Genomic DNA, 25,485 nt, shown 5'->3' on the forward strand with positions numbered 1-25,485 from the left:
AATATTTGGAATTTTTTTATTGAATTTTAAATTTCCTTAATCAATCTTTCTTAAAACAATTTTTCTTAATATTTTAGTACCAATACTTAAAAAAATTTAAAATTATCTAGACATATTTGACAAATTTATAAAAATTTGAAATTAAAATAAAGGTTATAAAGGTTATAATAATTGCAATTGTATTGAAAAAAAAAATTTTTTCTTAATTAATTTCTTTCAAATTTTCTAAAAATGCGCATCAATCAATTATGTATGACATTCAAATTATGTTTGTATATTTAAATTTTCAATGAAAACTTCTAGCTATAGCTGCTAGACTATTATGCTTTTCTATACTTCTCTACCTATACGCACACTTATTGTGACTAAATTTATAATTTTTTGAAAACCTTGATCTTGTTAATAATTTTTATATATAGAAAAATTTTACATATTTTAGAAAAGCAAACTAATATTTTTAAAGTACTTATTATTTCGTTAATGGATTTATTGTAATTCTCATATTAATATTATTAAATATGTATACATATATGTTTGTAAGTTGTGTTGTGATTTATTTTCATAAGAGCATGCTCAATATAAAAATTAAAAATGCATATAAAATGAGACCTTCAAGCGCCATTAAAATTTGAATTTACTTTCAATTGATTTTATTAAGTATAAGCAATTTAGATTTTAAGATACGTAATTTAGACTAAAATTTTTATTAATGCAAATAGAATATAAAATATTAAATTAAGTGTGAATTTAATATAATCGAAATTATGATATTTTTAAAAAAACCGTCATAAAAATATTTTAATGTATTAATTTAAATTTTCATTAATGTACACATGGGTACATGTTTGGTTTGAGTTATTATGAATAATTTATGGTTAGAATGTTAAAACGTCAATACAGACAATGTAGAAAATTTCAAATCACCGGCATCAGGCATTCTTCGTGTATTCCCTTAGAAAAGGGCACTGTTTGATCCAAAGTGACTAGATGTTGTTTGTTAGCAATACTTTTGCAATATTGGGTAAGAAAGAATTGGAAAGTATTAACAGATGGATTAAAAAATTGTATTAAGCGTCAAATTTAATTATGAAATGAAAGATGTGGAGTGTTACCCATCTTAGATATATTGGTGACAGAAAAACTTACAAAATATACATAGGATGGGTGGCTTTTAATAATTGAATGGTATATAGAATGTCAATCAAATCGACTATTTGAATAGGCAAGAACCGGATGAGAATGCTAATAAGTGTCTCATCGACCAATACGGACAGAGAAAGAAACTTCAGTACATCTTCTCTATGAATGCGTAGATCTGGTCCACAGGGAAAGGAAACACTGGAACGGAGATTCGGTCCGTCAATCCTCACAAGTTGCTTGAATTCATTAGGGTGATTTTCTCAATTCTCGATGGTTTATTGTAGGATTATTGTAGGTTTATTGTATAGATGTAATGCAGCACCCACATTTATTTTAAAAAATAAAAATATATGTTAACCTAGGAATAAGGAAATAGTTATTTATTTAAGATTATGAAATACATTGTAATTATTATTGCCTTAGTAGAAGGTAATGTTTTTTGATATGCCGTTACCTTATTATTTAAACTTAAAATGTTTAACCCTAAAAACGATATTTAATATAAACGTTAGCGTTTGTATACCAAAGTTTTACATTAAATATGCATGTTATATAGATATTTCGAAAGATAAAATTTGGCAACAGTTAGACTTTCAAGTTCTGGGAACCTTGTATATACATATATAATATAACTTCAATGCATTCAAATTAAATGATTAAAAGCAAAGATACTATAATTTCTATATTAAAGTACTAATAAATATTCTATTATCTTTGTTAAAAATACATAAATTTTATGATTTCAAAAATTTAAAATATGTGTGTGTGTATATTAGAGAATTCAAATTCCCATCATATGAAAACACGATTTTAAACAATTGCCAAAAATTCTCTTTAAAAATTAAGAATAATAAACTTGTAATGCATACCTACTGTGAGTATATTTGAAGCAATTTGAATGTTGTACTTGGAATTTTTTATGTGCGAGTTTCAAAAATTGAAACATTTTTAATATTAATTCTTATTTTTTTTATACTTTTAGCGTTTCTATTTGTTTTTTCTTTCTTTTTACAATTCATTTATAATAATTATAATTCCATACAATATAATAATGTTCTTGATTTTTTCTTTACATTTTTATTTTTTAATGTCATTCTTTTATTTAGATCGAAATTTTCTCAGAATTATAATTAAAGTCAACAAAAAAAAATACTTGTAAAATTAATGGAATTGGTCATTCCACTTACTAAGTATGTACATACATTTGTAATTTAATCAAGATAGCATGTTTTATAAAAATATATACCAGGGTCACCCCATAATACCCCATGCTATACATAAGTATTCATTTTTTTTAATTCTGAATTTTTTGTTTTTTTCATTTATAAATGTAAATAATAATTGCATTAATAATATCGCACACGAAAACAAAAAAAAACATCTTAGAAAAAACTAATTTTTAAAACTCAAAATATAATTACAAAACAATTAAACAATTCAAAATGAAAAAAAAGAAACAACAAAAATAAATCAAAACAAACCTCAAAGAAAATAAAAGTGATAATGTAAGAATGAAACACAAAAAAAACTTATAAATAAGAAAAATCAGTTCAATTTAATTTAGCAGTTCATTTACCCGATTATAACAATAATAATAACAGAAAATAATACTGTAAATGTTTTATTGTCATAAGATAATAAACAAAATTGTAGTTACTCACTTGTGATAATAGAATATAAATGCAGTTATGTGTCCCTATGTAAATAATGACATACTTAACTGATACATAAGTCAAAATTTTAATTCGATTGTCAAAAATGGGAAAAAATTAATTAAAAATTGTGTATAAACTAGTAATGAAATGGCAAAAATATGCCGTTTGGATAGCGCAACTCCGTGGCTATAAGCTTGTCATTGAATGTCCGAATGCTGTCACCTATCTAAGCCACCGGGTGTTTTTGAGAAATCTTTCTAACTATCTGATCTAAATTCTCGCTAACAATGAATGAAATCGGGGATTACAGCAAGAACAGCATGCTTGCCTTACCATACATATAATTCGGCTTTGTTTAGAAACGGCCACTTGCAAAGATAAAGAAAAAATGCCTCCCTTTTTCCATCTCCCGTTATTCTTGATACGATGAATTTAAAGGTAATTAACCTAGCCGCATGCTCCCCGAACATGCAGTGTCGCTATGGATAATCTATGGACAATGTTATTATATATATGTATATGTACATATGTCATTTGAGAGATTGACCAGAATCAGTTCAGTTTGGAAATATCGATTTTCTTTCTATCATGGATGCAAGACAGTATTTTTCTGTCGATAATTAAATTTATAAAATTAAATACCAAATAAATATCCAATGAATTTAAAAATCAATAATTTTAAGAGCATAACAACAACAATTTTTCATTTCATTTGCAATGCTTTCTCAAATCTGAACTAGTTAATTTTTTTTTTGCTTGTTGTAATTTTTTTGCAGACAAAAGTCAAAAATTTTCTTTGAGGTTAAAATTAGTGTTTTATTTTTTGTACGTTTGTCAATTATCTTGTTAATTAGCTGCAAAAATATTTTACTTCGTTGATCAAAACTCAAAAAAAAAAAAAAAAGATTTTTTTTGCATTAAAATATTGAAGTCAAAGTTTTCAAATAGCCTCGAAGAATGAAAAAAAATAATTGACGAAATAAATAAATAAAATGTGAATTAAATTAATTAATTTAAAGCAAAACATTCACTTATGTGTGCATTTTATAATTTTTTTTATTATATTTGTCTATTATTAATTTTAATGAAGTTGTCAATGTTATGTTTTTATAATAATAATTACTACATATGTATAGCTTAAAGAAATTTTTGTTTTTGCTGAAGACGCAAACCATTTTATTTTATCTGTGTGGGCGCAGCGGATGTGAAACGAATGATGACAACTGCAGTTAATTATAATTAGGCTATAATTAAGTATTTATATAGCATAATTATAATAATGACATGTATATTATGAATATCAAAGATGACATTAAATTAGCGACATGCAACTCAATATACAAATTCAAAGGTTTTGCACAAAAATTTTAAGAAAACTAGTTTTCTTGCGAAAAATATTAATTTGTTTTTAATTTTTTATAGTTCAACGAAATTGTGTCATTGTAAATTTAATTTTCCTGTATAAATTTGCATTTGTAATTATTAGATGTTTTTGATATTTAAGTTCATTCATCCTTTCTATACGTGTGTAAATACAATATTACACTACCGTCCGCATAAATACTGACAACAAACATTTGTACGTAAAATTGAGTATGAGTACGCGTACGGTAAGAAATATAAAATGAATTTTTAAACCGGTTAAAAAATTTTCTGAAAAAAAATTAATAAAGAAAATGTGTTAACAAAATGAAGAAGGAAATAAGTGTCAGGACATAAAGAAAATGTTTTTTTTTTGTTATTTAAAAGAAAATCAAGTTTTTTCTTAAATACTTTTACTTTTTCTTAAAAACAAACAGAATTTATTCAATAAATTTTTAATAATATGTTATAAAAATAATTTTTTTTCTGTTGTTGTTTTTACTCTTATACAAAGAGTTGGTTTAAAAATATAAAACTTGTTATTTTCATAAACGTTCAATATCAAAAGTTACGTAAATTGTGTAAGGATTGTAATTAAAATTCGTATAATGAAATTTTATATTTAACAAAGAAATTGGCGGGACATCTATTTATTTTCACGTTGCGTATAAAATGATATTAACGCGGAAGGAAATAAACTTGGGTTGAAAATAAATTTTAAAAAGCAAAATTAAGGAAAATTTTTATTTAATTTCAATTCTTATTAAAAATCAAATTTGATTTTTCATTGGAAAATAATGCTATTCATTTTAAAAGTTAAAAAAGAGAAACCTCTGAAGAAGAACTGGCCGCATATCTCCTAGCGAAGAATTAAAGGTTATAAAATAATAAAAATTGAACGGGTCTTAGAATAGTTTAACAAAATATTTTTTTTTTAAAAATGTCCAAAATTATTATAAATTTCGGTTTTTGGCAATTTGTCAGTTTTGAATTTGGAAATTATATTTTGGCAAATTTCCACAAAATCACTTGAGAAAATCGGTGGTAGAATTTGGAACTAAATTTTTATTTTATTAGTTTTCAAATATCTCATATTATTGATTATATAATATAACGAAATTTTGTAACAGCGTATTATGTAACTATGGACTTTTATTCTGATTTCGTTAAAATTTCACAAAATTTCTTCAATTATAATTTTTTTCGTTAAAATTCAATAATAATTTTTTTTTTATAGAAATTTCTTTTTTTTTTATTCAAAAGTTTTAAGTCAGTAATTATTAAGAAGAAAAAAAAAATGAAATAAATAAAATATAAATAAAAATATTTTTTCATGATCATTGTCAGATGTAAGAGTGAGAGAACAGTTAAAAATTATCAGCAAAATTACTACTACATAATTATGTATAACGAGACAGCGGGCACAGATTTATTTGAACCTGAAAATTGCTAGTTACCATAAAGACGACAAATTATGTAAAATAAGTAAGTTATTACTTTTTCATTTTCTCTCTCCCTCTCTCTCTCGCTCGACACAGATGATTTATGATCCCGTATATACTAAATAACAGTATAATGTTAAATATAAAAAAGTATGAAATTTAATGAATAAAGGTGCACAGGTTGCTTTTGAATATCAAAGTGGTTTTCATCACATTTTGTTTCCTGCTTTTTTTTCTCGCTGGTAAATTTTCTTTACGTTTTTTTTTTTCTTATTTTTTTGAAGATGACAAGTATCGTAAATTAATTTTTTTTTTGATGGTAAATAAAATTGATTTTTCCGGTTTTAATTTGTTGATGATTATGAAATTTTTGTCATAAATTAAAAATATAATAAAAATTATAAAATTGTAATAAATAAAAAAATCTAATTTAAAATTTCTGAAATTATAATGTAATTTTCAACATGTACGCTTCTTGTTTGGCTCTAATGTATGTACGTAACTATGGTCAAAAATGTAAGTATTGGGTGTAAAGTCTAAAAATATACTTTATGTTGAGTGAAATGTATAGTTTGAGGAACATTGAATGTTAGAAATAAATATGTTTCTAGCTTACACATGCGAAACATGTCCTGCAGACTTTAATTTGGAGTAAAGCGATGACCTCATATATACATTTGAATTTCAAAAATCTGTTTACACAAGTGAAATTCAACAAAATTTATTCTAGAACTTTAAAATTTATATAATTAAACTATTTACGAATAAATAAAATTTACAATTTAATTTAATTAAGTATTGTTAAAGAAAAATTCATTCTACTTACAATATTAAATATTTATTATATAACTAAATTTGAAACAAAGAATTTATATGTAAACACAGGTTATGTATTTTTTATTTGTTTTATGTATTGTCACAAAAATATAGAGACGATAACAATCTTAAACCATTCTTTTCTATACACAAACGCTCCCTAAATTAAATTACAAACGCTCCCACAGTTAAAAGATTTTAATCTTCTCATAATTAAATTTAACTAAATATAGTGTCAATAATTACAAGAATGAGGCACTTATTTGTTTTTTAATACTTAAATGCAATTAATTGCCTCTTTCAAAATTTTCTTTTGTTACGTTACAGGTTATGTTACTATAACGTTGAAAACGTACGTCATTAGCGTTTTTAATGTTAAAATACTGACATTACTATGAAAATATCAATCGACTTTTTTAGGGTTTCTTAATCGTGTTATGAAAAAATTGTCAAGCGTTTCTGTACCATCTAATTCGGATTTTTATTGTTTTTTGAACATTTTCATTTTTAATACTTTTTGAAAGATTTTTCTCATATTTATTCTCTCATATTGAAATTTTAATATAATCGTGGAAACGTTTCTTAAATTTGAAGAGAAAATAATCATTGACATAGCCATTATTATTATTTTTTCTAAAATTTTTGTATGATCGAATTTGTATAGTTGCAAGCTACGAAAGATATTGTAAATCAAAATATTTATATAAAATTGAACAATGATTAAAGTACCTTTAACAGTATTCTTGTTCGAGTCGTACAATCAATCAATATTCAAGTTATTGCAAAAATTTAATTAAAATTAAATACTTAATTAATATCAACTTTTTTTTTAATAAAAATTTTTATTGAAATATACGACAAATAACTAATTAATAGCTAAATTTAATTAATATTACTATTATTTTAAATGAAGATAATTATACTAAATATAAAATAATTCGTACAAAAATATGCGTGTGTTACATAAAACTGGTTTATAATAGTTTTATTTTATATTTTATTGAGCACAACAACCATTAGAAAAGAGTTTGGAAACAAAAATTATTTCATATGTTTTTCTTAACATTTTCAATTTAAAATGATGGTTGATGAGAGAAGTAAGAGGACAAGAAAGTCAAAATATTTAATATTCCAAGAAATTTTTCAATTTTTCAATTTATTTTGCTTTTACATTTATATAGTTTAAATACCTAAGAAACACACCTTAATATAGAACCAAATTTGGATTTTAAAAACCAAAAAGCTTTGATTTTCATAACAGTTAATAAATTATTTCGTTACATACATTTTTTTACATAAGATTTTATATTGAAATTTTTCAATTTTTTTTTATTATTGAATGGAATTTTAAATGTTTTTGCTTTTGTAATATTACGCGGTCTTATAAAATCAAATAATATTTTTCATTTTCATATAGGTGAAATCCATTTAAAGCGAATTAATTTGGTAATTTTGTTGTAATTATTGATAAATATTTGATAAAAATATTTTGTAAGTACTTAATGTGAATTCATAATATTTTAAACAGTATACATATTATTTATATAAATGCATAAAAATGTTTACGAAAGCAATAACCAAGTGGTTTTGAATAATTAATTAGTAACTATGACCTTCTAACTTCTTAACACGTGAAAATTTTTAAGCTTACAAATTTTTTTCCAAAATTGAAATACGTGAGGATCTGTATGGAGTATATTAGTTTAAGTGTATATGAGCAGAAATTCAGTTGGTGATATTTTTTTAATTTGTCTTCTTATTCGTCAACTATATAGATTTAGAAAGCAATATATTAATTCTTTTTAATGATTTATATGTATGTCAATGCACAAATTATCCGATGCATATATATGGGAAGGGAAATCAACTTATATATTACACAAAATCATCTCTTTCCATTGCTAATATCAAAATTAAAGAGAATGTCCTTATTAACAGACTATTGCAATTACATTGAATATATTTCAACTTATTATGATGCTGACATTATGTTATAGTTGCCGATACATTAAAAATTCATTAAATAATATATGTCTGTGCAATAATATTTCTTATGTATATCTACATACATATATAAAAATGAATTGCACCCTGTGTTAAAATTGTTCATTAAATAAAAAATAATAAAAAAATATATTTTTGATTTCACTTTTTACCACATATCATATGCCTACTTTCATTCGTAACGCTTCACTGCAATGTTACTACTACTACTACTACCATGCCATCGATGCAATGAATTACAAACAAAAAAAAAGAAAATTAAAACAAGAGAAAACAATAAGAAAAATGATGCAATTATTCTTATAAATGTGCAACAATAAGAAAAGATTAAAATATTTTACATCTGATATGATCTACGAAAAATGTATACCCTAATCTTAACCGAAACATCTTCATCTTAAAAATGAATTCATAAAACGCCGGTAGTGAATGCATTAAATGATTCATAGTTGTATTATTTTCTTGTCTTATATTTGTTTATTCAACAAATAACATCAAAAAAAAGTAAAGAAATTTCTTTTGTGCATAAAAAACTTTATAAAAAATAAATAAATAAAAATTAAAGAAGAGTAAATTATAAAAATAACAAGTAAAAACATTATAGTCAATTTTAACCGACTGAATTATACCCTATACGTTTCCCATGACAATTTGATCATAAAATACAGAGTCATTCATGCAGAGGTAGAAAATTATTTGACGAATATTAGTATATTATGTAAATTGCAATCTGCAGGCTTCAGAAAAAGGTATTAAACAGGAGACAGCTATAAATAAGGACGTATGGAAAAAGATAATTGCAGTATTTTTAGATTTTAAAAGAGCCTTAGAGACAGCGGTGGACAATTTTGAATAAAATGGAACCATATATAGAAAAAGAAATGAAGAATAACAATTGTTTACAAACTTTTTTACAATTAGAAAACAGAGGACAAAAATTAATTGAATTCGCTATTAAGTTGATCAAGAATAGCGTGTTTAGGAGTAACACAAGGCTATATGTACTAGAGATGCTCCTTTTTCTTATATATACATAAATGACATAAACACAAATTTTAAAGCATTGTAGTATTATTCGCTGATGACACATTTATAATAATATAAAAAGAAGAAGACAATGCGATAATATACAAAGAAGTGCAGCAATGTGAAGCGAAAATGCCTTGCTTAATAAAATTTCCAAGAAGATATAGTTTTTTTTTTTCAAGTATAAGACAAAAGTTACTTTCATATGGTATAGATAGGGTATAAAAAATAAAAGTATAATAATATGAAGAAAATTTAGAAAAAGTTGAAGAAAAAAATTAAGTAGATTCGCCTGATTTATTTAGACAAATGAAAAATTTTCCGATTCGTTTAATCAACGATGATGATGATGCACGAAATTTTTTTTTTAAATTTCATTATAAAATCCAAATAATAATCAAAAAAAGAAAAGAAGTGAAAATACCACCTAACATACAATTTACTTTTGTTTTGATTTAAAATTACTTATACCAATTCAAAAACATCACCTAAAGCAGAACAGCGGAACAACAATAATGAAAAATAATATAATAGAAGCTCATCATAATAATAATGCAAATTAAAATAACTCGGAGCAATAATTGAACCGATGAAATTTTATATTCCCTTTAAATACATAGTTATTTTAAACGATTAATTTCACGCGCTGTAACATTTTTTTTTTTTTTGTGAAAAGTTGTTAATTTTCTTATATCATATACATACATACATACACGACAAAAATTTATAACATAATTGTTTATTGTTCAAAATACAAAACATCAAACAACGTACTTAATACAGCAAAACGAGAAGAAAAAAATAAATTATGACAACTAGTTATTGGAAGATTATATAACAAAAGCGTAAATAATGTAGTTATAAATATATTGGTTCATGACATTTTTTGGAATTTCTAAATTTCCTAACAATACCAGTTAGATGAAAATATGAAAAATAACTCAAAATAACTTAACCATCATTGTATTCTAAAGTCAAATTTAATTACAGGAACCGTATGGTAAAAGCATTGTCGGTCAAATCTTTTTGCAAAATTGCACATTCCTTTTTAAAAATTTAACTCTAGAATTTATATTAATAGTATACATCTTCCAAACTGGATGAAGAAAATTTTTTGTATATTTGAAATCAGAATTCTCTTATTTTCATTTAATTTTGCAAATTTTCATTTAATTTTGGGTCGTCAAATACATTTTTATGCGGGCTACTGGAGAAAATGTCATGAGTTTTTTGCAAAATTTTGTTTTGGAACTTTTTTGAATATGGAACCTGCTGGGTTCTAGGAAATATTTTGCAGAAGACATCAAATGTATTTATGTGATATACTAAAAAAAATTTTATTTGTTAGCTTTTTACTTATTCCAGTCCTATATTCAACTTACTATAATGGCTCACGATTTTCGTTTAACAAAGGCTCACTACAGCTTATTTACAGCCATTTCTGTGAATTGCAGGTTTAAGCTTGTTAAGCAGAATTGTTTTTAAATGTACATATATTCCTGTAAGTGAATTCGTTTAAACCCTTTGTTGTTTTAAAAGAATTTTACCGATCGATGCCCATTTAATTATATTTTACTGGCTCTTGAATTGATGTATAGTGTATTATAAACTTAATATCCAAAATTAATATTAAATTTTATAAAATCAATAATAAAACTAACATTGACTACAGTATACAACAAAAAAAAAACCAGAATTTTGTAATAAAATGAAGATGTAGTTGAATAGAAAACAATTCATTTAATTTAATTGTTTATTATGTTGAGAGAAATTTTCAATTTGAGATTTTCTTTTTCCACCTTGCAATTTTTTTTTACTGTTTTTTTTACCTATTGATTATTGTTATTTTTAATTAAATGCAAATTGCATATTTTAATTTGTTTAGATTTTTTTTTTTTCGCCATAATTTTTGATTTTGTATGCGCTATAGAAATAAAGTGTTTGATGTAAAATCAAAGTGAAAATTTTTATTTGTTTCTTTTTCTTTTCAAAACAATGATTGATTGAAAAGTCATTGAACGCCTACAAATTTGTAATGTTGAAAAAAATAAAAAATTAACGATAAATGAAGATTCAAATAATAGAAAAACAGAAAAGTGCATTGAGTAAAAAATTGTGCAACAACACAATAAAAGTAAACTAAAAAGTAGGAGTAAATAAATACAACAATATGGCAATAATGTACAGTTTGTATATACAGTAAGAAAATAACAGAAGTGTATATAGATAATAACTGTTCAATTGAATTGTAAATTGTAAAAATTAAAAAGGTGGACTGCTTACTAAACGGAAATTCAAAAAAAAAAATTGTATTTTTCTTTCAACTCGAATTAATTTTAAGAATGAATGAACACAGTTGTAAAATTTAGGAAAACGAAAAATTATTTATTATAGATTTTATTAATTTATAAATATTTTTATTATTGAGAAATTATGTAATTTTTATACGAATTTTTGTACATTATGGTGCAATACTATTTTCTATTTCGAATGAAGTACATTATAATCCCTTAGCAGACTGCTATAATAAAAGAGTTCACAATTTTTCCTTATATCGATGGTGTGGCTCAAATTAAATTTTTGATTTTTGTTTTGAAATACAATATAATAAATTATTAATAAATATAAAAGCGTAAACTATACCAACCCTTTAACCGTATATTAAACAATTAATAGTCATTTATGTATTTATATATATGTATACCATAATCGCTTGGTACCATGGCGTTTATTGTCTTAATAAGGAAATTTGATTTTGTTAAAAACAATAAAATAAAAATATTGCAAAACTTATTATACTTACTATAGAAAAGTGGAAATGAATATATCTTCAAAGTCATCATCGTAAAGTTGTATAGCAGTGTTCATCTTAATTTGTTGACAAATTTATAATAGCTGCATATTGAATGAAATTCTGCCTTTGATTAGTTCAAATTTTTAATCAACATCCATGTATGCTTGAAAGTAGTTGTAATTAATTTAATTGGCCGTAAAATTTCGCTTGGAAACTACGGTACTCGTATCTTCTCCTTTGGTGAATTCTAAAATTTTCTCTTCTATTTGAGTTTTTTCTACTGCTAATTTACATATACATAACATATTACAATTAACTGTAAATCATCTCCAAAAAATCTAAAAGTGTATGTACACTTTTTGGCTTCTTTATTATCAGCATTTGGCATTCAAAATTATGCACCGGTCCATGTGCACATACTTATATGCACATACTTACATTGTTTTGTTTATTCATTCCGAGAGAATTTTATCAATCAATTGTCACAATTTCTGTTTTTATTTAATCGATTGTATTCCATATTTGAATATTTAACAAAATAAATATAAATAAATTTTCACGCTAATCCAAAAGCCTATTATAACAAAATAAAAAATTTAAAAAATAATAATAATATATAATTATAAAGTTTTTTCATTTAACAATTAGAAAAAAATATTAAGGCTGTTAGTAACAAAAAACACTTATTATATATGTAAGTGCTTATGTATACGTATATATAAAATTTATGACAGCTACGCCAGAAGACATCACAGCGATTTAAACAAAATTGAATACAAAACGAAAACATTTCACATTAATTACATTTTTTGACTAATTTTATTGTAATAACCGCATTACAAGCCATTGATTGCTCAATGATGAAATTTTTTTTCATTGTGAATCTTTTTTGTTTTTGTTTTTTATATAACTATAATATACATTCATCATTTTGTATTTTCAATTCCGTGAGAAATTTAAAAACAAAAATTTAAATTGAATTTTTAGATTAAAATGTTACAGAAAAAAAAATTAAAAGAGTTTTCAATAGGTATCAAATATTTAATTAAAAAGGGTCGTGCGTCAAATAATCTGTTATACTGTTAATAATATTGTCTTTAAAAATGTCATCAAGAGTATATAGGTTTTTTTTATATTTGTTTAAAAAATTTACCACGTTTATTGTTAATTTTCAGAAAATTTTGACTTATTTCTTCAACAATTTTATTTTGACATTGCTAATACGTTTATAAGTGATTTAGCTAAACAGATGCGGTTGCCAAAATAATATGAAATTGATTCATACCATTTAATTGCAAGACTTATGAATTTTTAATTCCCGTGATTCCAAAAGTCCGAACACTATTTTTGTAAAAATTTTACTTTTAATACTGCAGTCAATATTTCGGCTAATAGATTTACGTGGAAGATAAGATATTTGATTTTAATTAAATTTATTGAAAAACCCTATTTATGTATATCAAAAATATTATTAAATTGCAAATTCTTTTTAGAAAATATGTACATACTATTCATACATATTTGAAATGATTTGTTTTAATATAGTAATTTTTTAATTTAAAATTTTTGGTACTCAATTATTCCACAACAGTGTGTGACAACTGTACGAGGTAAATTTTATTTAGTTGAAATCAGTTTATTTATTTGTGCAGAGATACATGTATATAGAGATAATGTATAAAATTTAATATTTTTAATTTTATCAAAAAAATTTTAAATGCTTTATTAAAAAAGAATCTCTGTTTTTTTTTTTCTTTTTTAATTTCATTCAAAAATTTTACTTCCTCTGTGCTTATACACTACTGAATAGGCTGGAACTATATATGTATACATATGTATGGATTTATAATAAAAGAATAGAAAATTTTATGAAAAGATTATTATAGTAATTTAAGACAAGAAATCGACTATAATGAATGATTTAAGAAGTAAAAATATTTTCATGTAAATAATGCCATTTATAGATCTAACCTTCAAACTCCATAAAGTATAAATAAAATTTTTTTATATGTCATTAAATTAATTATCATTAGATTTTTGGTTTTTATATGTGTGTATGTATATCTAACACTTAATTAATAGTCATAATTATTTTATGGCATGCAATATGTATACCAAAAAAATTACAACAGTAAATTACTGGTGTTTACTGTTTATATTTTGTGATTTTATAGAAAAATTTGGTGAGTCGAAAAATCATGTTTCGGGTAAACTAAGATTAAAATTTTTATAGTTTTTAATTTTAAAATTTAATAATCATAAGATCGCACTATTATAAATGAGAATTCTACGCCATCTTATATGAAAAGTTTGAGAATTCTCATAATAAACTTAAGAAAACACTTTGTATAACATTTACAACGATCTAATAAAAAAATCAATAAATTTTCTAAAGGTCATTTGAATAAAAACTTCAAATTTTTATATCAAAGAGAAATCCCGTTTCGTTTTCAGGTGCATCATTTGAATTTTTTTCCATTTTTGCATCATACTTTGTTTCACTTATATACCAACAATACTAATAATATTATGAGAAATATTAAATGAAGACTAATGAAAATCATCTTTAATGAACAGTAAAACACATTATTAACCTTAAAGGTATAATAATGATAAAGAATTAAGATTATTTAGTGAACAAAACATATTCAGTTTATGGGCAGGTTCTTTTTTCAATTTAGGTATTAAACTCTAGGTTTTTTGTCTATATGTCAATAAATCTTAGTTCTGTAAAAAATTTTGTAAATTTTTACAAGGTCTGAAACAATGAATCTTTCTTGTTTTCTATTAAAAAGAAAAAAAACTTTAAATATACGTTAGGTTTCAAAAAAAGTACGGTTATTGAATTGAAATATTTATTAAGTAACAAGCAAATTATGTAAAATTTAAAAAAAATCTCACCAATTTAAGAAAGTTTACGAATTCCTTTAATAATGAAAAAAGGAATTCTAAAACCATCAAATAAGTTCTAATCGGCATCAAAATTTTAAAACTGTTGAATGTTAATACAGCCCTTATACGATTAATAAAGTATCCTTTCAAAAAATTCGAAATATCTTATTCTTTAAAATTTTTTATAACTTAAGATTATGTTGTCAATTAAATTGATTTCTGTCAAATTTTTAATTTCGTTTATCTAAATGTCAAATGTTAATGATTAAGCAGAATAAATCGGCGACTTAATATATATAGCCTTATAGGTTTTGTTCGTACTACTTTAGAGACGAACTTTCACTGAATCAATTTACAACCAAATTTTTGAGCGATATACAGGCGTAATACTGTTATAGTGATAGCAAATTAGAATGTGATCGTACTATTGTAATTATTTCTTTATATCACCATAAATGTCAGAAAGACTAAAAAAATCTACAGGGATGGCCTAATAAGATCATGCCCCCACGCGACAGTAATACAACTGTTAAAAAAATTACTTGATATCCATCAACATAAATTTGTGTTGTGTGTGGAATAGTTGTAATGTCGGGGAAGAGAAGAAAAAAAATGTCAAAAAGTGACATTTCGTATGACGTTTAACTCTTTCGTAAATGTTCTCAGCAATAATATACAAACATATTTTAAAAGCTTCAATTTTTCAATAATTTTATTAGTAAGTGTATTATAAACGTTTAAGAATATTTATTATAAATTTATGTGAAAAATTTTCTTTTTTTTTGAATATTTAATTTATATTTTCAATTCTAAATCATTTTTAATTTTTATTGTTATACACTTGCATATCATGTTACCTTCATTTTTTATATCTAATATTATTATATAAAGAAGTAGTTTGATAACTGTTATATTTTTAGTGTATATTAGAAAATGGATCCCATGATCTGGCTATAATTTGTTTTATTGTGCATTCAACTATGCAACTGTGAATTGTATATTGCCTTTTAATTTGATTATTAGACAAGTTTTAATTTTTATTAAATTTTCACTTTTTCTGTATATTTCTACACTGTGTACATGGTCTAATGTAGAAGTATTTCAAGAAACTGTAATATAAAATAAACGAAATTGCCGTTGAATTCTTTTATAAGTTTAAGTTAGATGAACAATTGTTAGGAATTTCTTACAGTTTGAAGATCTATAATGTTGATAAATGTTTAAGTTAGTGCATCTTATAAAAATATCGTGACCCAGTACCATACAATTTTTGTTCTCGTTTTTTTCTTTTATGTTTTACCATCAATACAATGCAATTTTAGCCAAACTAATAATGTAGATTGTAAGTGAATAAAAATATTAAAAGAATTTATTCTTTATGTCGGCGGTTTGGTTTATTATAACTTAATAAGAGAAGAAGATGATTTTTAGATTTTATTACAACAATTTTGTTAAATAATGGCATTGAAAGTTTTTTTTTATTTGATTCATTTTTGTAGTATTTTTATTTGTAACTCGATTCAAATGTAAAAAATGCACTGTTTAACTTTATTATATAAAATTTTTTTTATGTAATAATTTTATGTCCCAATATACTTCAAAATGGTTTTGAAATAAAATATAAAAGGCGCAATATTTGAGATTTACTTTAACATTTTTGTACGTACCAAAGAAATTTTATGTTTATTTAAGAGTTTGAAGCATTTTAATTTCTCTTTCAAACATTTATTCCCTATTAATTAAAAATGTTTGTACCTGAGAATTTATTATCTCTTTGGCACCTACTAATGCATATTAATTAATTGTTTTATCTAAATGGAAGATTAACTCTTGAAACTTAACTTAAAATTCACTTTATAAGTGATTATGTTGTTTTACAGCATTTCTGCAACTTAAAAATTATTAATTTCGACCTTGAGCAAAAATGTCTACGTATCGCCCAAAATTCGGTCTTAAAAGTTTTGATTTTTTTAATCAATTTTCAGTCAATGTTGTGATAAGATACTCGTAATGTACAGATTATAAGCATTTTTAACTAGGGGTCTGAAGAATATAAAATCACTCGATCACTTGATCTCCATTTTCTTATATTGAACACTTGAATTAATTAATTAAATTATAAAATAATATAATTAATTCATTCGAAAACATTATTCTAGATAATTTTTTTTTCTTCTTTAAATTTTAAACTTGAATTCGAATTAAATTTTTTTTTTCTTAATATTTTACGTAATCATAGTAGGTTAGTACACCTTACCCTACAACCATACTTATACTTTATACTCTTGAAAGTAATTATTGTAATGAGCTTTTTTGTATTTTACATAAAATCTGTGCAAATACAATTTGAATATTTTAATTTTTTTTTTATTTAAATCAAATAATTCATGTTTTAAATTTATTATATTAAATTAATTGCCGTTAAGTTATTCAAGTAAATCAAGCCATACTTGAATAGCTAATTTCCAATTCATTTAGGGAAAGAAAACGCTGAATACACTCTTGAAAGAAACAAAACAAAAAAAAAATGAAGAATTTTCTTTTACATTGTAAGCAGTTTGTGACCTTGTAATAAGATGTTTCATTAAGATAAAAGATTACTTTTGAAAGTTTTACAATTAAAAAAAAAAATTTTTAAAATTTATTTGAAAAGATTTGTTGTTTTCCATTCTTTTTTTCTTTTAAAAGTTTTTACTGGATTTTAAATTTTATATTAGAAAAAAGAAGGTTTGCTTTTGGAACAGATTTTTTTCTAATTTACACTCACGATTTTAATTAGTAATGAGTTTTTAAAATTTATAGTTTAAAGTTCAATTCAAATTTTCCCATTTTTGTTAAAATATTGTGTACATTTGGACTTGTAGAGAAGAATTGAATATATTTAAATGTATAGAAGCTATCGCCAGTTCTATTGGCATGAGCCAAATTGTCAGTTTAATCACTGCCGCTTAATTGTTGTTATAAAATTCAGATTCAAAAGTATTTTTTGCGTGGCAATCTCGGGACAAAATTTTCTACAAAATCTATGAATAAATTTTTAAGAATCGGTTGTTACGTGCCGCATTAATTCAGGTGTAGCAATTAATCCTTACTTCCCACACTGAAGTTATTCAATTTTCATTATTTTATTTTTTTTTCATTATATTAGTACGTTCCAGTTTTTCACAAACTAATTTAGTAAATTTTTCTTCTATGAAATTTCCATAATTTTTTTTGAAAATTTTGATATCTTTTGTATAACAAAATGATGTTTGAATTTAAATTTTGTTTTTGTGTTAAAAAAGAGAAAAGTATTATTTTCAGATTTAAGGTAGACAATTAAGGTGCTTACTATATGATAGTTGCGATATTGCACATAAGAAATATGTTTAATAAAGGCACCTTTCTTATAAAATATTTTTTGTTATACTATTACATTAAATGTATTACATAAATTTATATTAAATGTTATACAAGACAAATCATCAGGAATTTAATTTAAATAAACGAATAACATTCATATTTTAAATCTAAGCCTACATATAAAATCATAAAACAATCTATCATATTAGAAACTGCAACGACTAATCATGCCAAAATCATCTAGGTAACTGACATTATTTTCGATATTTTAAATAATTACACGCTGCAAAGACTAAAAACCATTAAGCATATGGATAAAGAAAACTTCACTCTCATTTCTATGTAGCATCTTACTTAATAATAACATAAAAAACCAGACTTGTTTTTAATAATAATTGTGCTTCAGGCAATTGAAAATCATAACAAATATTCTATTTTTTCTTCTTACACTTTATTGTATACAAATATTGTAGATCTATTTATATAATGTCATGAGTTGCATCTATAGGTATATACACTTTGGATGCAATGTGTTTGACATGAATTTAATCTTAGACCTCTTGTAAGAATTTATGATAATTTGTTTTTTTTTTTTCTCGTTTTTCTATATTGACCTTCATATCTATTTTAATAGCTATTAATTATATAGAAAATTGTGGTCAAAAGAATTAAATTCTTATAAATTAGATTAAGAAAACTTGTTCTTTCAATAATCGTTACATATATTGTTGTTTAAATAAAGAATGTTGTTTAAATCTTTTATACTAAATGTTATACTTATAACAGAAATTTTTTTTTTATAATATACAATTTTAATCTACTTATATACCATTTAAATATTTTCAAAACATGAAATATATATTTGAATTTTTTTTAAATATAAATGATTTAATGCAAGTTTATAATTATAAGTTTTTAATAAATGACGGAAAGAGAAAATAATAATAGTATGTGGTATTTAACATAAAGGAAATTATGTACATATATAAAAAGCATAATTATTTTCAAGTTTTTATGCTATGACTTCCAAGTATAACAGATCTGTTCTGTTCTCTTACATTATTAAAATTGTTTTTTCAAGATACTCTCGATTTACAATAATTTTCAGGCATGAAAAATTATAAACGTATAAAAATATGAACGGAAACTCATAAAATTAGGTTCCTTATTTGTTATTTCTTTTATTTTATTTTTTTTTTTTGAAAATTTTCTAAAATAACTCTATAAAAACCTAGATATTAAAACTAGTTTTAATATTTATTGAATCATGAAATCGTTTAGAATATAATATGAAAAATCAAGAATAAAAAAAAGTAAATTTAGATATGGGAAAGTTGAACAGGAAAAATATTTACACGAAAGTAAAAATATAGAACAGTTTAATGTAGGTCACAAGAACGAAATAAAGAAAAGAACAATAATTTAGGTTAAAAATTAAAGAATCGATATTAAGAAAAAATCGATTATAAGTTTGGAATGTGTCAAAAATGGTGAATGATTGTTCTTAATTAAGTGAAAAATTTAAATAAAAGCCAAAAAATTATAAATTTAAAATGAAAAGAGCTACAAAAATGTTCTATACGAGTACATATTCAAATAGAATCAAAATTTATTAAAATTTAAAATTGGAAAAAAAATTCTTAATTTATTCAATAATTAATTATTATTTATGAAAATGCAGTATATTAATATAAGAGTTTCATCCGCAATAACTTAATTTGGAAATTTGATAATAAAAAATTAATTAAATGAACATGTACAACAAACACATATACCCATAATATAGATATGAATCCTATGAATCATAACAATTGTAATTCAAAAAAAAAAAACAAGATGGGTGAAATAATTATACAAATTTTTTTTCTTTTAATTTATTTAAGACAACAATTCAATTATAAAAATTAAATGATTGCATGCTGTTTATTTGTCTTAGCAAATATTGTAGAATAAATTTTAGAACATAAAATATCGTAGGTATATCGTATATTTGTATGTATAATTATTATAGAGAAGAAAAAATTTAATTATTATCTAATATGGTATTGAATTAAATAAAAAAAAATGATTTTAGTTGCAAATGTATGTACTTGTGAATGTATAGAAGCACTCAACAATTTTGTAGGTGTTAAAAATTTTATTGAAATGCAAAATTTAAAATTAAAATTTGTTTAAATTACAATATTATTTTATTCATTCATTTTCTTTATACACATCGTTAAAATGTTGAGAACTTTGTCTTCTTCATTTATTCATTTTTATTCATATTTCTTTTATTATTTTTTTTTAGATCTACCGTGAATATAAAGAAGCGCAACAATAAAAACAAAAAAACAGAATAAAGGAAAACATTATTGTTAACACCAACACTATCACTTGCTTGCATGAGAGTAACGTCATCTATGTACAAAATATAATAAACAATATAAAATGAAACATAGGCAATCACGTAAATCACGTCATAATAATACTAGACATCGTGGTCCAAAACATTTAATTCATGACATTTCTGAATCATATTATGATGGCATTGATAGTGATATTTATGGTGACATCTATGGTTCAAAATTATCTGCTGAAGAAAGATGTTATATTGATCCATGGGATTTAGAAAATTATGATTATGTTCGGAAGTATGTATCGTAAATTTGAGTATAAATTTAAAATATTTTTCCTAAATTGTACAAAATAAAATTTATTTAAAAAAAAAAAAAAAAAATTTTATGTATATAGAAAATTAAGTGCATCATCAATTGATGAAAGATCAACATCAGGTGGTGTTGATTGTCTAACAATAACGACAACATCACCAGCTGGTGAACCATCTACAGTATCATCACAATTTTTCTATTTACCAAATAATAATTCAACACCTGATTGTATGGCATGTTTGGCCGGTATGGATGAACATTCATTTTACAATAATACAACAAAATATGAAACAATTTACGATGATGATATGATTTACTCAGGTGAATAAAAAAACTTTTGTTCTAATTGTAAATTCTTCTTGGTATTATTGAAAAATGAATCTGTTTAATGAACTAGCTATGTATAATTATTATTATAAAAGAATTGAATTTACTAATTTTATATTATTATTTTAGATTTTGATAATATTTATACAACTGAAATTCCAAATCAATCTGAATTTTCATCATTGTCTTCAATAAACTCATCATCAGCAGCTGAAATTAATGAAGAAGAAAATTCATCAGTAATGTTATCAACATCATTGAAATTGCATACACCAGGTTTTGGTGTTGCTGCATCTGGTCGAAGAAAATTAACATTACCAAAACCGGTGCCTCATTTAGAATTTCCGGCACCACCACCGTATGATTATTGTATTCCATATGGTGATGTTTTAATACCAAATTATGCTTTTGATTGTTATGAATGCATGTCAAATATACCAATTTATGGAAGAATAACAACAACACCACCAACACTATCCCCTCAACCAACAGAATTATTATATAGTGGTAGTACAGGTAGCAGTGGTGATACAGGTTGTGCAAATTACAGTTCATTTGATTCAACAATGTCACAACCATCATCTCTATACAGTACATATTCGAATCGTTTTGAAATTAGTAAAAAGGGCCTTCTACAAATAGATTATTCATGCAATTGGAATGACTTAGATAGGCTGATTGGAAAGGATATATAAAATTATTGGATTGTTTATTATATGTGCAAATACACATACATACACACATGCATTTCATTTATACAAAATATTATGTGAAAAACGAAAATGTAAATATACGTACATTATGCATGTGTGTATGTATGAAAAATTACTGCCTATAAATATTTTTTGTTCTAAATAATAATAATAAAAAAAAATTAAATAAAACTACAGATAATATCGATTAGATGAAAATTGGAATTTTTTTACTCAAAATAAATTTTAATAATCAAAAAAAAAAAGAAAAATTAAAAAATTTATTTAATTAATTTATTTATAAATGGCCTTGTCTTTAAATCAATTTTATACTCCATACTATGTTTATTATTATAAACCTGTTAATCTCTATGAAGAACGCATCTTCGCATTCAACTTATTGAAATTACTATATGGTTTAAATATGGATTGAAAATTTCTAAGTGAGCGAGTCGTTTCTGAACAATTTTTTAAAATAATGTAATTCAATTTTCAAACAGCTTAGAATTTAATTTGAAATTTATTTACAGAAGTTTTGAAACAAATAAACCCTTGATTCAATATAACTTTTACCATAATGACTTAGTCTGCAAGAGGCATTTAAAATTCAAAAGATAAATTTAAATTTCCAAAAAAAAGGGAAGTTACAGCAAAATGCATAAGACATCATGTATGTAAACATGTATTAATTGCAAACATTTGCATTATACTTCAAGATCTAAGTTATAATAACAAGGTTTAGAGATTATGAAACCTTTACAGTGTTTCTTATTTTATAAAAAAAAAGTAAGAATTTAATATTATTACGAATATAAGAATTGTGTTGTTTAGTACAAATTTTGTAATATGTATTTTGTTGCAGTTTCTTGTTAGTTTTTATTATTATGCTTGTGTTTTTAAAAATTTTAATGTATGTATGCTAATATATATTTCTTGTGAATCAAATTAATTTGAAATATTATATGATGAGCAAATAAAATATTTGACTAATAAAACATCATTCATGCTACATAAAACAATTTACTTTATAAAAATGTAGTTAATAAAACTCATGATTCTTTCGACTAAATACATAATATTTTTAACTCATAGCACATTTTGTCTTTCACAATTAAATATTTTGTATCTATAACTTTTACAACGCATCATGTCAAGTGCATTACTAACAAAATGTGAGTGAATAATATTTCTTAATATAAATTTGCACAACTTTTTGAGAAACAGAGTAATAATGTTTTTGAAATTTATTTGCCTTAACAAGTACATAAGTAGAAAACTTATTCTTTTTAAAACTTCAAGGAGAAAACTTGAATATTGATTTTTTTTTAATTTTCTCTATTATGAAATTTCGTACCTCTTTATAGTATCAAAAATATATGTAGAAAACAAAATTTTGATTAAAACAGCTTAATATCATATATTGGTAGAATGTGGGAATTCCCAATGATCACAAAAAACACTTAGAATCGCCTTATCTCTTCTAAATATCTCCAAAAATATTTTTGTTACAGCCTATTATCATTTGTTTGCAAACTCTGTGAACTCCCACTAATCACAAAAGACACTAAGAACCACTATAGCTCTTCTAGTTTAGCCAGAAAACGCGTTTAAAGTTTTTCAAAAGGTTTTTTTTAAATACCTCCTAAAATATTTTTGCTGCAGCCCATTATCATTTGTTTGCAGACTCAGTGAACTCCCAGTAATCACAAAAGACACTAAGAACCACTATAGCTCTTCTAGTTTAGCCAGAAAACGCGTTTAAAGTTTTTCAAAAGGTTTTTTTTAAATATCTCCAACAATATTTTTGCTAAAGCCTATATATTGGCAGAATCTGTAAATAAATAAAAATAATTAAAAATAAATAAAAATAAATAAAATTAATTAAAAAAAAAAATAAATAAAAAGAAATAAAAAAAATTAAAAATAAATAAAAATAAATAAAAACAAATAAAAATTAATAAATTTAATAAAAAATAAATAAAAATAAATTAAAATAAATAGAAATTAATAAAAATAATAAAAAATATATAAAAATAAATTAAAATAAATAAAAATAAATAAAAATACATAAAAATAATTAAAAATAATTAAAAAAAAATAAAAATAAATTAAAATAAATACAAAAATTAAAAATAAATAAAAATAAAAAAAAATAAATAAAAATAAATAAAAATAAATAAATATAAATTAAAATAAATAAACATAAATAACAATAAATAAAAATAAATAAAAATAAATAAAAATAAATGAAAATATACAAAGATAAATAAAAATAAATAAAAATAAATAAAATTTATATATTTAAATAATTACAAATAATTAAAAATAAATAAAAATAAATAAATTTAAATAAAAATAAAAAAAATAAATAAAAATAACTAAAAATATTTAAAAATAAATAAAAATAAATAAAAATAAATAAAAGTAAACAAAGATAAATAAAAATAACTAAAAGTAAATAAATAAAGATAAAGCGATTCTAAGTAATTTTTGTGATCACTGGGAACTTACAAATTCCGCCATTATATGACAATAAGCTGCTGCAAAAATAATTTTGGAGATATTTAAAAAAATCTTTTTAAAAATTTTAAACGCTTTTTCTGGCTAAACTAGAAGAGATAGACCGACTTTAAGTGTTCAAAAAAGGTAAGAATTTTAGACTATTTCACAACGCGGTGGTATTTGCGCTTCATACTAGACAGTCCCGCTTATATATTTTGTATATTCCTTATTAATTTTGAAATTTCGCCGCGAAAAATTGCTTTTGTTCTGTTTTCAACTTAAATCTTACCAACGTGTTGTAATATCGTATTTCGCAAAAATTATGTATACCAAAAAAAAGAGTAAAATGGAACATGATAATTGTAACAGACAAATACTCGTAAGTTATAAGTTACAGCACACATTCAACGGAATGTAGGAAGGAACTCTGTTCATCTAAAAATTTATAAATATGAGTTGATTTCATTTGTGGAGAAAAGGGATAGTAATGTGGTATTGTATATCTATCTATCGCGTTGTTTTACTTACTTTAGTTACATAATATGTATAAGAATGTTTAAAAAATTATGTTCACCTAATGTGCAAATGAATTAAATGCTATTGACTGTACATTTGTAAGCATAAACGTACGTATTACATATATTTTTTTTTTCTATTCTAACATAATATAAATGTAAGTGCATGTAATTAGCGCAGATCCATTTTGGCTGTTAAGGTTCATAAATAAAAACAACAATAAAAACAAGTAACAGAATTATTTCACTCTGTTCTGTTCTTTAGGTGTTCATTTCATTATTCAACCACTAATTAATCTGTTTGTTAATTTAGTTTGCAGAAAAC

At 23.2% G+C, this 25,485-nt stretch overlaps 1 protein-coding gene across 2 annotated transcripts in view; it reads left to right on the forward strand.

Moving 5' to 3' along the window:
• LOC129606682 (uncharacterized) overlaps positions 1 to 22,372 on the forward strand; it is a 48,042-nt gene extending 25,670 nt beyond the window's left edge. Inside the window, exons 1-4 of one of the 2 annotated variants that reach the window (XM_055517116.1) lie at positions 19,765 to 19,857; positions 20,764 to 21,106; positions 21,207 to 21,445; positions 21,581 to 22,372. In XM_055517116.1, coding sequence (XP_055373091.1) covers positions 20,904 to 21,106; positions 21,207 to 21,445; positions 21,581 to 22,146 — 1,008 coding nt within the window. In that variant the 5' untranslated portion in view covers positions 19,765 to 19,857; positions 20,764 to 20,903 and the 3' untranslated portion in view covers positions 22,147 to 22,372. Of the gene's footprint in view, positions 1 to 19,764; positions 19,858 to 20,763; positions 21,107 to 21,206; positions 21,446 to 21,580 lie in introns of those variants that run through there. The other variant, XM_055517115.1, reaches the window with a different exon arrangement.
• The last annotated feature ends 3,113 nt before the right edge of the window (positions 22,373 to 25,485 follow it).

The sequence above is a fragment of the Condylostylus longicornis genome, unplaced genomic scaffold, assembly GCF_029603195.1.
Source record: "Condylostylus longicornis isolate FDR11 unplaced genomic scaffold, ASM2960319v2 ptg000020l, whole genome shotgun sequence".
NCBI lineage: Eukaryota > Metazoa > Arthropoda > Insecta > Diptera > Dolichopodidae > Condylostylus > Condylostylus longicornis.